This window comes from Chenopodium album, chromosome 26 (genome assembly GCF_948465745.1).
Source record: "Chenopodium album chromosome 26, dcCheAlbu1.1, whole genome shotgun sequence".
NCBI lineage: Eukaryota > Viridiplantae > Streptophyta > Magnoliopsida > Caryophyllales > Amaranthaceae > Chenopodium > Chenopodium album.
The window spans coordinates 9,454,239-9,471,223 of NC_137859.1; the positions used below are offsets into that span (position 1 = coordinate 9,454,239).

General features: G+C 35.2%; 2 protein-coding genes across 2 annotated transcripts; one reads left to right on the plus strand and one right to left on the minus strand.

The window, feature by feature from the left end:
- Positions 1–7,983: 7,983 nt before the first annotated feature.
- On the plus strand, positions 7,984–11,544 carry LOC145616773 (disease resistance protein At4g27190-like). Its single transcript, XM_081671502.1, has 4 exons — positions 7,984–8,572; positions 8,816–10,071; positions 10,165–10,695; positions 11,482–11,544. The coding sequence occupies exons 1-4, from the start codon at positions 7,984–7,986 to the stop codon at positions 11,542–11,544; spliced, it is 2,439 nt and encodes an 812-aa protein (XP_081527628.1).
- A 3,967-nt stretch (positions 11,545–15,511) lies between these two features.
- On the minus strand, positions 15,512–16,303 carry LOC145616774 (uncharacterized). The gene has a single exon (XM_081671503.1). The coding sequence runs from the start codon at positions 16,301–16,303 to the stop codon at positions 15,512–15,514; it is 792 nt and encodes a 263-aa protein (XP_081527629.1).
- Positions 16,304–16,985: the final 682 nt, after the last annotated feature.

The window sequence follows — 16,985 nt, forward strand, 5'->3', positions numbered from 1 at the left end:
AAGAGGGGAATTTAAACAGACGAGATATTTTTCTGAGGGAACGATTATGCTGGGCTCGTGATTGGGGTGGAATGTTAAAACTCGAGCTTGTTTGGTAATTGGTTGTTGGCGATTTTACCTGGTGGTTTCATACTTTGATTGGTTGTTTGAATCAATTAATTTAGTTTCGTTGTAACGACTAAAGTCTAGTTTTCTTATATCTTAATTTTAGTTTAGTTTAGTTCAATTTAGGAGGTTGCCCCAGTCAATCAGCCTCTTATGTGGGTCAGTTTTGCAATATAATACACTTTTTAATTTAAACAAAAAACACTTAGATCTAGCATCACAGTTCATAGTGAAGAACCACCACTATCTTCGTCTACCCTCTATCATCTCGCCGGTCATCAGTCATCACGAAGCCACCACACTACCATCATTATCCCCCTGTCGTTTTACCAGTCAACCACGAACCACCACAATCATCTTCGTCTTTGCATCACTCTTCTTCTTCCCTTCTTACTCCTTCCTCCACAACCACTAGCTCTAATGCCGCTTTGCGACAGTAACAAAAAGACATCCTAGTAGCAAAATGGTGTAAATTAACAGGGGCGGAATTGGGGGGGCTAGGGTAGGCCATGGCCACCCCCTTAATTCCAAATAAAACTAATTAAGGTTCTCTTTTGTTATAGTTTTCTTCATAGCCTTGTTGGCAATTTGCTCAATATAGAGCTTTTATGCACAATGGTCACCGGTTCAATCCATGTTTGGCAGCCATTTTGTTTTTTTTCCCTACATTTTTTTTAATTAGCTAGCTTTGTAAGCCAAAATTAGCTAATCTTTAGTTTTTCTTTATAAACTTTTTTTCCATAATGTATATTTTTGTTAAAATTTTAAGTCAATCGAAAAATTTACTCCATAATTCTTTGTAAGAAGTATAATTAAGAAACTTTAAAATATTTAGATATAGATTAGCGTAATTCATATGATATTGGCCCCCTCAATACAAAAATTCTAGTTACGCCACTGTAAATTAGGGTCATATCAATCCCTTAAGGGTAGCATCTTCTATGTGGAAGCAATTTTAAGGTGTTGATGGGGTGGTGATGGCGTTGCAGTGATGGACTGATGGAGGAGGAAGAAGGGAGAAAAAAAGTGCAGTTAACTATAATGGAGGAAGAAGAAGGGAGGGAAAAAGCGAAGAAAGTACAAACTTGGGCCCATATATATACCCCCTAATTTACCAATTTGGTAAATCAGACTGATGAACATGTATTTCCTCTCAATTTAGCTCAACTAAGTTTAGTTTTTTCTATTTTAATTCAGCTCAAAAGAGCATGTTTGACACGGAGAAAAAAGTTGATCGTTGGAAGTAAGTTTTATCTATAGAAATAATAAAGACATTGTTACATCTAAATTTTTATACAATTATTAGTAATTATGAATATGAATGATTAAATATTTGTAATTAGTTACTTATTTGGTAATTTCACGTCCTCTCCCCTCTCCTCTCCTCTCCTCTCCTCTCCTTTCTTCTCTTCAAGGAATTTATAAATTTTTGGTCATTTAGGTTAGAAATAGTCTTCGTTTAGGTAGACTATTTCCGACCATATATTTCTCTTGTTTATTTTCCGATCCTATAACTTTTCAAATTAGGTTTCAATAAATCTACACATGTAGTGTAGATGCTCGTTTGTCTCCCTATTGTAGAGTGTCTCCATGCGGTAGAGTTAGTTTTTCTTTAGGAATTTGTGTGTTAGGATCTTTTGCCCTATAATCAATTTCATTGGTAAAAATTTGTTCTAGATCACAACGGTTGTAAGTTGTCATTTTTTTTACAACTTACATTATTTTTCTTTTGTTATTGGTACACTTACATAGTTTTCTATTGTCATTGGTACACCAAAGAATAATGAGTAAATGACCCACCAAAGAAAAATGACAAAAGAAAAATTACGTAAGTTGTAAAAAGTGTGACAATCTACTAGATAAGATAATAAATTAGGGTTCTACGAATTGATTAGTTGGATGAATAATTAGACAATAAAGATAGAAATTTTCCAACAAAAATAAGAAATCACGACAACAGCACCAACTCGCCACCCCTCATCCCGTTAATATTCAATTGGGTCTGTTTAGAAATTGAGAAAACCCCAATTTGTACGCATGATTTCCCCCTCAATTTTGAATCGTCAATTCGTTGAGGTCTTAACTGCAGAATTTGAAACCCTAACTTGCGAATATGAGACAATTGAATTAAAATGTGGAAGAAGAAGATACAGAAAGAGGGAAGATCAGGGGAAAATCGAGCAAAGAAAGAGGGAAAAAGAGGGAAATAAAATGAAAGAAAGGTCGTTTATGGGGCCCAAGATGATGTCTGTAGAAAAGTGGTAGTAGTTTTTAGCGTTTTGGAAAAAAACTAAGTGGTCTAATACAATTAAAAAAATAAAAAATTGAGGTGGTAATGTAAAAAATGACTAAGGCCCTGTTCTCTTCACCTTAAAAAAAATATTAAGTAAAAATAATTTTAGTTCAGTAAAAATAAGTTCAGTTCTGTAAAATCAATTTTAGTTTAGTAAAAATAATTTCAGTTCAATAAAAATAAGTTTAGTTCAGTAAAATTCAGTTTTCTGAAAGAAGAATTATAATAGAAAATCAGTAAAAATAATTTTAGTTCAGCAAAAATAATTTTAGTTCAGTAAAATTAATTTAAGTTCAGTAAAAATAATTTAAATTCAGCAAAAATAATTTCAGTTCAGTAAAAATAATTTCAGTTCAGCAAAATTAAGGTGAAGAGAACGGGGCCTAATACATGGTGGTATTTTTCAAAATTTTCAATTAATTACTACTACACTTTCTTGACTCAAAATCAATTCTATATTCCCATTTTTTATTTTTATTTTTTTGACGGGTATATTCCCAATTTCAAAGAGATGATAGATTGCAAGTAGATCAATTCTATATTCCAATTTTAAAGAGATGATTGTTGTCTCTTGACATATAATCAATTCTATATTCTATTCCAATTTTAAGGAGATGATTGCAATTTGTTGACTTTAAATCAATACCATGCATATTCCTAATTTGTAGGACATAATTTCAATTTCTTGGCACAAATCAATACCATATTCACGGAGATGATTGCAAATTTTTTTTTTTTTTTTTTTTTTTACATAATATTATTATCATCATTGGTATTATCTTGTGGTCAAAGAAAGGTACTTCCAAAATTTTGATAAAGCATAATAAATTAATTGTGAACAAAGCAAATATACATTCTAAGTGTGAGGACTAAGGATTCACACTAGTACTCCATATCTTGTTTATAAATTAAATTGATGCTGCCATATTATTACTACTATGTACAATTTTTAATAAATTCATATCACAAACAAAAAAACAACTACAGGTTTTGGAAAAGCATCCAACTTGCCAACCCAACCTAACTCGGTCAAAAGGTTTGTATATTGATTATATATCCAATATTTGGGTGTATATATGATATTTTTTTTTTCTTGAAAGAAAATATGGGTGTATGACCTAATTTGCACGGTATTAGCTATTTTATTTTCCCTTTGAACTTTATTATATATATATAATTCAAACGAAGTAGAGTGCATCCGTAATGCCAAGGGCGGAGCCATGGGGGGGGGGGGCTGGTGCCCCGTGGCCCAATTGGCGGCCTTTATATTTTGAAGGCTGGCTTCATAGATATATACAATAAAGGTGGACTTATGTGTAACTTTCTAGTGTATAGCTTAGTGGTTACTAGTTAGAGTGGAATATGTAAGCTTTATCACATGTTGGTATGGTGTTCGATCCTTGTGGGTGTCACTTTTATGTTTTTTTTTTAAAAAAAATTATTCTTTTTTTTTCTTTTTAACGGCAATCCCTTTTTTCTCACTTTTTTTAAGGAATTTTTTTTTCCCCACTTGAAATGACTAGTACTATTATTTTTACTCTATATTTCTTTTATCCCTTCAATCTTACGATTTATTTGTTTATCAATTGTTTTGATTTCAAATTTTCTTTTATTATTTTTTCTATATTCTAATTTACTAAATTAGTAAATTGCATAACTTTTTTTTTACAAAAATTATTCTTTATTCTCATATATATTTTATTGATTTCTCACCAAAAAAAAAAAAATTATTTTCTTGTTTTTTGTGCAAATGAACCACAAGAGCCATACAAAATATAAACGGGAGGACATAGGAGGAAATCAAGCCTATACTCTTATATCGTACACAAATCCTTCGCTTGAACCAATAAGGCAAGACTTCATAGGTTGTAATGTTGATTATTTTGATGAAATACTTTATGTTGCTTAATAAAATATAGTCAAATCTAATTTATAATATCGCAAATTAAATACCTTCGAAAAATACAATATTTTGTTACTTAATAAATCTCGGCCCCCCCATGTTTCAATTCCTGGCTTCGCCCCTGCGTAATGCATGGACCTAATTTGCACGGTATTATATTAGCTATTTTATTTAGTATGTATTAGAAAGAAGAAAATAGTACTGTAAAAGTGAAAGCTATAATTTATTTATTTATTTATTGAGAAAGGAAGTTATTTGGAGGTTATTGCAAAAAAAAAAAAAAAAAAAAAAAAAGCACAAAATTGCAAGATTGTAGTTTTGGTGGAGAGAAGTTAGAAAAAAACTCTTAAATTATATAAAAGATTGCTTTTCATTTTGTTAGTAGGGAAAAAAAAAGTTCATTTAATTAATTGTTTACTAAGAACCACATTACCACAAAAATCTAATTTTTAGAATTAATTTCAAACATGAACATTTTGAAATTTTGATTAACTTTGTATGAGCTTGAATTATGTTGAATCGTCTACCAAATGCTTTTCCTTAATCCAATTTTAATGTCTGTCAAAAAAATATATATATAAATAAATAAATAAAAAATCAATTGGACATACATGAGAATCGATGAGAAGAAACACTATGATGTCATGCATGGAATTAAGCAATCTAGTAGAAAAAATGAATGTTTTTTAAAATAGTAGGTGGTAACATATAAAAAAATATTGGTAGTTAGAGCACTCTCACTCATGATCAAAAATATGCCCATGAGGAGAAATTCAAGGTAAAAACCCAAAAATATGTATCCCACTCATGGGCAAAAAAATAAATGCCCATGAGGAAAAATCAGAAATGCCCAATGCCATGGCATTTTTGTAATGCTACAGTAACTTGTGTACCCACTAATTAGATCTAAAAATAGCTATTTTAACCAATTTAACATATTTAAAAACAAAAATAAAAATTATCAATGTTCATAATTTATTTTCATCTATAAGTAGACACCCATTTTTTTATATTTTTGTGCACTTCGAAAAATCACATTTTTCTACTTAATTTGTTATTATTAAAAATTTTACTTTTGTTGTGGGTTTATTTTAGTCCATGAGTGTGTGAGGACTTGTATAAAAAAAATGCCCATGAAATAAGTGGAAAAGAGGAGTGAGAAAGTGGGTAGAGAGAGAATGGCATTTTATTTTTTTGACCATGAGTGAGAGTTGTATAGCCTTATAAGTTATTAATTAGTATTAAACTAGAAGAATAGTTGGTGATTATTTCCTAAAAAACAATCCCATAATTCCATAAACTAATACGGAGCACATTATAAGACAAATATTATAAGTAAAAGTGTAAAGCTATCATGGGATTGAGAGAATATCATATACTCCATACAAGTGTTTTTTTTTTTTTTTTTTTGGAAAGATATGTATTTTGTAATTTCATTTTATGTGATCCTGTGATTGATTGGTTTTCTTTGCCAAAAATATTTATCCAGCTTGAGCATGGCTAGTGAAATTGAGGATGCAGCTAAAGAGTTTGCCAAGTCTTTGATCATTGATATGTTAAAAGAATGGTATTCTTACATAATGAACTACAATAATAACATGAATGAACTTCGAGATAAGTACAACCTCTTAGTCGCTTACAAAGATACCTTTAGTAACAAAGTAGAGCAACGCAAACAAGAAAATCTACATAAGAGTACAATACTCATTGATATTTGGCTAGCCAAGGTTCGAGACCTCGTCGAGAAAGACAAGGTTTTGCAACAACTCGTTGATGAGAAGACTAGGAAAGACAAAGACCATTGTTGCTACGGTCGTGTTAACTGCAATTTGTACCAACGGTATGAGATGAGTAAATTGGCTAAAATTAAGGTCAATGAAATCGAATCCGTCATCAAAGAAAGACCAGATGATTCTATGACCACGGAACCTCGACTAGACTTGAAATCCATCCCCAACGAATTCTTGACGAGCTTGCGTTCTAGAGTAGTGCTTATGGAGGAAATACTCAACAAGTTACGCGACGATCAAGTTAATGTTGTTGGCATATTTGGCATGGGAGCTATAGGTGATATTTGCACTCTTTCAATAATCTTGTTTTACTTTGCGTATGTTTCGCAAAATACTTGATCTAGTGGTAAGGATTAATATCTCACAGCCTTGAGGTTATGACTTATGGGATCAAACCCATCTAGAAGCAACTTAATTTAAGGGTGGGATTTCGTAACTTCCCCCTACTACTAAGGGGCCTTGCCTGACCACATACCCATATCAATAGCATTTATGACTAGATTAACCATATTAAGTACATTTTCACTTTTTAAATTGAATAACATGCTTGAGCAATAGATGTGTCCTAATGGATACCAAATATCTTCAATGGTCAACACCTTTTTTCTTTTTCTTTTTTTTTTTTAGCGGTCCATTGTTTTTCTTTTTCTTTTAATCTATTAGTCTTTCCTATGGTGGGGAGACTTTTAGATTCTAATATCCTTTCATGTGATAGGGGGTCATTAGACCGTATATCTTACCTTTAAAAATAATCTTCAATGATAATTCTGCAAATTGTAGTAACATCTAATATATAGAAAATGCATTAACAAGAGGAGACATACAATCATACACATACACATAGATTAGGAATAATTAAGGTAGTAACTCAATTAACCAAACCTTTTTTTATTAGGTTAAAAAAATTCTACTTGTAATTTCTTCGTTATTTTTTACTTGACATGTTTTAATCACTGTACTTATCAATAAAGTATTTTAAAAGTATTTAGCACTAACAATGCTCCAGGCCATTACATGATAAAAATGTGAAATTATAATTATACATTTTATTTATGACCTAATTAATCATTACATAATAAAATTTATTTTTCAGTCATTTACTACATTTTTAAAGTTTATTTTTCAGTCATTTACATGGAATTTATAACCATTAACTAGTAGGACATCTAATGTCAGAACTTGATGTTTTATGTTCTAATCTTATATAGATCATATCTACTCATTCTTATGTAGATTGATGAAATGAAATGAGGAACAACAAATGGTGGCATGTATAATTATCCTTAATCAATTAAAGCTATAAAAACTTAGTAGTGTGATTGATTGCATGAATTTATTGAGATAAATCTAATTTAAGATCCAGTATGAAATGTATGAATCACAAATGATTATTTAAGGCTTAAAGTCTTAAAAAAAAACATGTCATATTATTGTGTAAAAGTAGTTGAAATGGGTCAACTTTAAAAAACAAAGTAGATAATAACTAGAAATTTAGAACTAATAAAAGATTACTAATTGTTGGGATCTTATGTATGAGTATGTGACAGGTAAGACAATGTTGGTAAAAGAAATTGAAAATAAAGGAGCAAAAGATATGTTTGAGAAAATTGTGATGGTTGAGATTTCGGAATCCCCCAATGTGGAACGCATCCAAGATGAGATTGCAGAGCAACTTAATCTAAAATTAGACAATTTGCATAGTATAGAGCAGAGGGCAAAGTTTGTATACAACACTCTAATGGGAAATACTAAGATACTCATTATATTTATTGGATAACCTTTGGGAGAAACTTGATTTAGGAAAAGTGGGGATACCAAAACCTTACGATAACTCACAACAATTTTCGTGCAAGTTGTTGGTGACGAGTAGAATGAAGAATGTGTGTGAAGTAATGGGAGTATCAATGGGTAACATATTCGAAGTGTGCCCACTAGATATAAATGAAGCAAGACAACTTTTCAGGGCACGGGTTGGAGCTAGTGCCCGCCTTGATGGCCTAAAAGAACAAGAAGAGGTGGAGAAGAGAATGTTGAACAAGTGTGGAGGATTGCCTCTTGCTATTGTGGCATTAGCCGATGTACTTAAGAACCAAGAGTTGTCAACTTGGGAACATTTTGCAAGTGAATTAGAAAAACCTATTTCAAATAGTCAAGCCAAAATTAGTGGTGTACATTGTCAAACATACTCGATTCTAGAAACAAGTTACAAGCTCATGGAAAGTGAAGAGAAAAGGAGGTTTTTCTTGCTTGCTTGTTTGTTCCTCTTTGGAACAAGTATACCCGTTGAAGAAATGATGAGATATGGTATTGGATTGGGGTTGTTTCAACGTGTTAACAATCTAACTGAAGCCATAGAGCTAGCCAACACATGGGTCGATGAGCTCAAATCATCAGCTTTGCTATTAGAAGACGATAGTCAAGGTTATTATACAAAAATACATGATGTGGTTCGAGAATCTACAATATCTTTTGCAGAAAAAGGTATGTTTGTCATTCCTTTCATGTATTTTGTCATTTCTTTCAATTTTATTTCATATGGCCTGGTGTACGTTGCTTTAAAGGAAATTTTGTCAGAAAATACCTTTTTAAACACTTTTTTTTTCTTTATTTGGTGAAAACACACCCAAAGGCAGTTTTTCACAACAAAATTCTTATAAAAGGTGTTATCTGACAAATTTTCCTACTTTAAGTAAAGAAAATTTGAGTATGAAAAATGGAATGCAGATGGAAATATGTTTATGGTAGAAGCTTTTCCTCGATGGTTGTTGTTGGAAACTTGTCAAAAGTACAATGCCATATCATTAATGTCTGGTGCTGATCATTCTCGACTAAACAAACTTAACTCCAACAAGCTTCAAATATTGAGATTAGACAGGAGTGAACCTCGAGATCATTTTCCTGATAGTTTTTTCCAAGGGATGTCAAATCTAAAAGTTTTAGTGTTGAAAGAAATGGCCTTTTCATTAGGGTTGCCGAATTCCATTAGAAACTTGAGTAGTCTCCGAACGTTACACTTAGAGGAATGTAAGTTGGGAGATATATCAAACATTTGTGAGTTGGTGGACCTTGTTGTTCTTAGTCTTCGAAAATCAATTGTTGAGGAACTACCAGAGGCAATAGGGAATCCTTGCAATCTTCGTTTGTTAGATTTGAATCATTGCATTATTAAAAGGAGGAAAGGAATACCTGCTAATGTCCTGTCTAAGCTCTCTAAATTGGAAGGATTTTATGCTTATAGATACGGCCAGAGTCCGTGGAAATATGACAGTGATATTAATGAAAAGAGAAGTGATCGATATCCATTTGCACGCATTGTTGAGCTGAATAATTTGAGGTACCTCAAAGTAGTTGAGTTATTAGTCGAGTTCAATGAATGGCCAATTCGCGATGATGAACTCCAATTTGTCAAAAATCTGGATCACTTTCATGTATCATTCGGATGGACTTGGTTAGCTTCAAAAACATATTCTCGTGTTTTAGAGTTTATAGGTATAGATAATGTGAGCTCAATTGCAAAATACAAAAGCTTAGGGGTATTGCCGGAGAAAACTCAATTGTTATTGGTAGAAAATATGTGGAAGCTGCAATACATTTTTGATGATTACTTCCAACAACAAGAAGAGGAGATCAAAACACATAGCTTTTTATTGGGAATTTATAATATTATTCATGTTCCTGAGCTTCCACACTTGCAGCATATAGAAGTTATAGTATGCCCAAAGATGCATTCTCTCTCTTCTACACTTTTTAAGGCACCAAACTTGACTTATTTATGGGTGTCATATTGTGAGAATATGAAATTCCTTTTTCAAGAGCGTGTTCTTCATCAGCTTAATGTAGATGGAGATCCAAATGATATTGTATTTCCTTGTTTAAAGCGAATGACCCTAATACATCTTCCGAAATTAGAAAGTGTTACGGGAACAATCATCACTAAGGATGATCTAGAGGTTGGAAATCATATTCTGTTCAATCAAAAGGTACGTACTATGTCAATATGTATTTTTCTAGATAAATTTCTCCTCGACTATATATCTTTTAAAATGTTAATTAATGTTTTGTCAACACTGCAGGTGATATTTCCATTATTGGAGGAGTTGAAATTATCTAATTTGTACAAAATTGTACAATTGTGGGAGTTCAACAGTAAGGCGAATTATTATTCCAGTTTTCAAAATTTACGCAACTTAAATATTGATTTTTGTTGCAAGCTTAAAACTTTAGGATGCCTCTCAATAGCAAATGCACTTGTACAACTAAAACAATTATCCATACGGTGCTGTCCACTACTAAGGAAAGTAATAAGTTTAGGGGACGAGGTAACTGAAGTTACTAATAAATTTGGTGAAGAAATATTTCCATCCCTTGAAAGTGTTCGACTAGAAGACTGCCCCAAATCGAAGATTTTTATATCTGGAGGAAACCTTAAGTTGTCATCTTTGCAACAACTTAACATTAACAATTGTCCGAAGATGCAATCTTTCTCATCTGGATTTCTTTTCGAGGCTCCCAAATTAAATCAAATTGAATTCAATCATATCAATTATTCCACGGACAAGACTAAAGACATTAATTCCTTTTTGCAAAACTTCAACAAACCCGAGGTATGTTTTCTATAATCCTCAACTTTATTTTCGCCAATCTTTCTCAATTACTAGATAATAGGGTGACTAATGCATGCAATGCGCACGCCATACCTAACCCTATCCGGGGAGTTGTTTGATTTGTTGGCAACATAAAGAGGGAAAATATATAAATAAATATTTTTAAGGCTAAAATGTCTGCACACAATTCTTAAGAGTTAAAAAAAAGTCAATTAATGTTTATAAGGACAAATAAATAAATCTTTTATAGGATATAACTATTCACACACTTTATTTTCATAAGAGTTAAATCATTAATTAAAACACACAAAGGAAAAGCTTAGAGGCAATGAACAATATACCAATAGGGGCATATAGGTAAACAAATATTTTACCAATATAATAGTCCTCACATTATTCACAAGTATTTCTCATACCTTTTAAAAATTAGGGAAAAGATTATTTAGCTTATTTTTGTATAAGAATTAATTTATATTTTCGAAAATCAAAGAAAAAATAATTCTAAACCACCTTATAAATTAAAAATAAGTCTAAGACACTATCTTCATAATTTGTCATCTTTAAGACACTATCTTCATTAAAAAAAAAAATTACAAAAAAAAAAAACACTATTAAGAGTAAGTTAACAATCAAATTCGTGCATTGAAGATCATATACCTTTTTTTTTTAGGGCATTGAAGATCATATACTTCGTAAAAGATAAAAAGGGACAAGTCATAGTGCAAAATTTGGGTACTTTAGCTCTAAACGATTTTTGATAAGGTATTTATCAACTTTTTCTTTTAGGGATTTAATTGCTACATTGTTCCTGCAGTGAAGGCGTCGTCGAAGAGAAGAGCAGAGGGGTAGCGGTCATATAAAGCAGAAATACAAACCAGTAAATTACCTCAACAAGTTTACAATATCATTGTAGAAAGCTTTCGGTTGATATGGTTGCCAAAGAATCGAACCAAATTTCTTCTTTGTATGATGAACACACAATATTATACGTAGTAGTATATTTCATTTCATATTATTTATGTTAGATTTCGGGAAAACTCCTCAATCTAGAGTGTGTACCATTGATCAAAATATATAGAGTTTACAACGCTAGGCCTAATTACATTAGGAATCCTAGTTACGATAAACATACAAAATATACATTTAATATATCCTAATCTGCGACAAATATTATTCTAAATATAATATCTATCACACCCCCGCAGTCGTAGCGGGAGGAGGACGTACGCTAAGACTGGACCTAAATTCCAGAAACAATTCTCGTGGGAGGCCTTTAGTGAAAATGTCCACGAATTGATATCTAGTAGGAACATGCAGAACCCGTACTTCCCCCAAAGCAACCTTTTCTCGAACAAAATGAATATCCATCTCCACATGTTTGGTGCGTTGGTGTTGTACTGGGTTGCCAGAAAGGTAGATAGCACTGACATTATCACAATAAACAATAGTAGCCTGCCGTAGAGGACAATGTAACTCAAGTAATAAATTACGAAGCCAACATGCCTCAGAGACAACATTTGCGACGCCTCGATATTCAGCTTCTGCACTCGACTTAGACAAAGTATGCTGACGCTTAGATGACCAGGACACGAGGTTGTCCCCAAGGAAACAACAATAGCCCGAGGTAGAACGCCGGGTATCGGGACAACCTCCCCAGTCAGCGTCAGTGTAAGTAATCAATCGATGGGAAGCAGTAGGATATAAATGTAAGCCGTGATCAATGGTACCCTGAACATAACGCAGAATGCGTTTCAAAGCCTCATAATGAGGTTCCCGGGGATCATGCATAAATAGACACACCTGTTGTACCGCATAAGAAATATCTGGCCTGGTGAAAGTAAGATACTGAAGAGCACCTGCTAAACTGCGATACAATGTAGGATCCCGAAAAGGTGGCCCTGCATCTGCACTAAGTTTGGACTTAGTGTCAACTGGAGTAGCTGCAGGCTTACAAGAGGCCATACCTGCACGCTCTAAAATCTCCTGTGCATACTTTTCCTGCGAAAGTAGCATATAAGAGGGTTTGCGGGTCACCGCAATCCCCAAAAAATAACTCAAAGGACCCAAGTCAGACATAGGAAACTCAGTTTGCAACTGAGAAATAATTCCTGTACGCAACCTGTCAGATGAGGTAGCTAAAATAATATCATCAACATATAAGAGCAAATATGCCATATCATCACCCTGCCGGAAAGTAAAAAGAGAGTTGTCACTCTTGGAAATGACAAAACCCAATTTGACAAGAAAATTTGCAAAGCGTTGGTACCAAGCTCTGGGAGCTTGTTTCAAACCATAGAGAGCCCTGCGGAGCCGACAAACATGAGTAGGAGCCCTCCGATCAACAAAGCTCGGAGGTTGATGCATATAAACAGTTTCCTGCAAATCACCATGTAAAAAGGCATTTTTGACATCTAGTTGATGTATCGACCACTTTTTAGCCAAAGCTAAACTGAGAACAGTGCGAATCGTGGCCGGTTTAACTACCGGACTGAAAGTCTCATCACAATCCACACCAACTTCCTGCGACCTGCCATCACATACAAGACGAGCTTTGTGCCTCTCAAGGTCACCATTAGACTTGTATTTATGCTTAAATATCCACATACAATTAACAATATTCACCCCCGTAGGCCTAGGCACCAACTCCCATGTTCCTGTTTTAATTAAAGCCCTGTACTCATCATTCATCGACGCATTCCAATTATGGTCATTTAAAGCTTGTTTATAAGACTTTGGAAGGGGTGATTTTTGAAGAGGTGGACCCAAAGATGGAACTGTGAGGTTACAATACTTTGGGTTGGGCTTAAAAATTCCTCGTAGGCTACGGGTAACTCTAGGGGAAGGTGGCGGTGGCCGTGTGGGCTGTAGAGGTTGAATTCCACGCAAAGGTGGTGGTGTATAAGGGTTGGGCTGGCGAAATTGGGTTGCTGGCAGGTGTGGCGGGTTGGGCCGGGTTGGTAGAGGTGCTTCCAGGAGTGTGAAGGTGGGATGGTGAGAGATTATGTGGGCCGCAAGTCAGCTGGGGCCTAGGTGGGGTGCGAGTAGGGGAGTTTTGTGGGATGGGTACACGAACTGGGCTACCTGCATTTGGGCCAGCTTGGTTATGAGTTTGTGAAGAGTAATGTTGCAGGTAGTGGTGTGTGAGTAGTGGAGATGTGTCATCAAAGCCCAAAAACTCATAGTCTTTAAGTGTGTAATACTCCAAGTTTTTAAAGGGGAACGTGGACTCATCAAAGGTAACGTGGCGAGAAATTATTACTTTACAAGTTTTAATGTCAAGACATTTATAACCACGATGATTAGAGGGATATCCCAAAAAAACACAAGGAGTAGATCTAGGAGCAAGCTTATGAGGAGCTGTAGCAGAAAGATTAGGGAAACAAAGGCAACCAAAAACCCGTAAGTGGTCATAGGATGGGTTTTTATGAAACAAAGCCTGAGCCGGAGTCATATGCTTTAGAGATTTAGTGGGCAAAATATTAAGAAGATAAGTGGCCGTCTCTAGAGTGTGTGACCAGTAGTTTGGGGGCAATGAGGCATGGAATAAAAGAGTGCGTTTGACATTATTTATGGTCCGAATCATACGTTCGGCCTTCCCATTTTGAGAAGATGTGTGTGGACAAGAGAATCTAAAAACCATACCATTGTCAAGGCAAAATTTTTTGAATGGGTCGTTGTCAAATTCGCGACCGTGACCACTTTGGAAGGATTTAACAGGACGTTCAAATTGAGTTTGCACATATTGTCTAAAATGAAGAAAGGATTGGTAGGCTTGAGATTTATGAGCTAAAGGTATGACCCACACATAATGAGTGAAATTATCAAGAAGAACTAAATAATATTTATGTCCATTAATGCTCCGAATGGGAGATGTCCATAAATCGGCATGAATAATGTCAAAAGCAGAAAAAGTATTATTATTTGAATCATAAAAGGGTAGTCTAACATGTTTTCCTAATTGAAATGAATTGCAAAAAGTGGAGTCATGCTCCTTATTACAAGAGATGAAATTGTTGCTCCTAAGAAAACTTAAAGAAGAAGCCCCGGGATGTCCTAAACGATCATGCCACGGGGTGACTGCTGTGAGAGTAGTGGCTAGACATGTGCTTGGTGGACTTGAGGTGACTGGATAAAGCTCCCCGGTGCTATTGCATCTCGTTATTACCCTCCCCGTTCGAAGATCCTTCACAGAAAAACCATTAGGGTCAAATTCTATAGACACCGAATTATCAGAAGTAAATTTTCGCACAGAAATAAGGTTCTTAATAATTTGAGGTGCAAGTAGAACATTTTTTAAGGTTAGGGAATTATTAGGGAGGGTTGTGTGACCATAACCAGTAATTGGAATGCGATGACCATTACCTACTAAAATATGATTATTAGTGCTTAAATTAAAAAGGGGAAGAAGTATACCGGCATTGTTGGTCATGTGAGATGTCGCACCGGAGTCCATATACCAACCGTTGTCCGGTGGTGTGAAGTTCATCGAGGAGTACGCACTGCCAAACTCCGTGGGAGTCATAGGAGGCCCGTAAGAGGGAGGCCCTGCTGTATAAGCTTGCTGAGGTGACCCACGACCATAAATAGGCCTTGGTTGGTACTGCCCATTAGTTGGAAAAAGGGCTGGTGGGATGGCCCACCCTTGTGGCCAATAAGGAGGATTGGGCCAAGAAGGTTGAGAGGCCCATTGTTGCCCATGTGAATTGGCCTGCTGTTGTGACTGCCAATTTTGTTGAGATGGCTGAGAAGTCGTCCCCTGCTGCTGCTGGCCAGGGGAGTTGCCACGGCCCTGACCACCGCGGCCTCGGCCTTTGCCTCAGCCTTTTCCCCCGCTGCTACGTCCCCGTCCTACGCCGCCACCACCCCTGCCGGTTGTGGTTGATTGTTGTTGTTGCTGAGCCGAATCAGAAGAACCCGAAACCTGTTGTTGTGCTACAAACGATGATGGCGCCGGAGTAGACTCGGTGTTCCGGCGTGTCTCTTCAAGGAGGAGACGAGAACGGGCATTATTAAAAGACGGTAGTGGGTCGGTTTGCGCAATCATGGCTGCCACTGTATCGTAATCGGATTTTGACAATCCGGCCACCAATCGAAGTACAAGTTTCTGATCTGAAACTGGTTGATCTACATTCGCAAGTGGATTGAAGATGCTTTTCAATTGTTGGCAATAAGCAGTAACATTGGGAAAACTTTCAACATGAATAGCATTGAATTGATTTTCAAGGTACACCGCTCTTGTGCTTTTATTGTCTTGAAAGATTTCCTTGATGTGATCCCATATTTGCTGTGCTGTGGCCTTCGGTGATAAGATCGTTGTTAAAAGATCGACGGAAATAGTCCCATAAATCCATTGTTTGACAATGGCATCAAGTCTTGTCCATAAGGGGTCCGAAATATCAGAAGGTCGAGGCGTCTTTGGGTCGATGTGATCAAGAACATTGTAAGCACAAGCATGATTTTCAAATAATTCGACCCAATTAGAGTACTGCACATTCTCATAATTGAGAATTAGGGGAATAGCATTCTTAATGTTGTTAACTGTGAGGGCAGGGTGAAATTCATTGGCCGGAGGTGGAGGAGGTGGCGGGGTTTCCGCGTCTTTGGCCATGGAAGTAGAGCGGTGTTGCTGCTAAAGAAGAAGAAAGTACGGAAGCGTTGAAATAAAAATATTAAAAAAATTCCTAGGATTGAAACCTAAGCTGTGATACCATGTTAGATTTCGGGAAAACTCCTCAATCTGGAGTGTGTACCATTGATCAAAATATATAGAGTTTACAACGCTAGGCCTAATTACATTAGGAATCCTAGTTACGATAAACATACAAAATATACATTTAATATATCCTAATCTGCGACAAATATTATCCTAGCTTTTGGTTGAGATGGTCCTCTAACATGGTATCAGAGCCAGCGTGACACAAAGGTCACGAGTTCGAATCTTATCCGCCCCTCCTTCAAAGTGGAATTAATTTGCACCAGGTATGGGTGGGCCTGTGTTGCATCCACATTTCAAGCCCAAAGGGCCTTTCATGTGAGGGGGAGTGATAGAGTATAAAACATATTCCTAGGCTTCAATCATCAGCTTAACCTTTTGGGTGAGATGGTCCTCTAACAATTTACAATTTATTTAAAAAAAATATACTTGTACGTACATTTTATATTATTTGCAATAAATGTATTCTTTCCTGTTTAAATTGTTATTTATCTTTACCTCTTTCCTAAGAGCATTGTCATCCGTTGCCCACAAAGGCTGGGCATGAGGAGAGAGATTGTAAAAGAATATTAAAAAA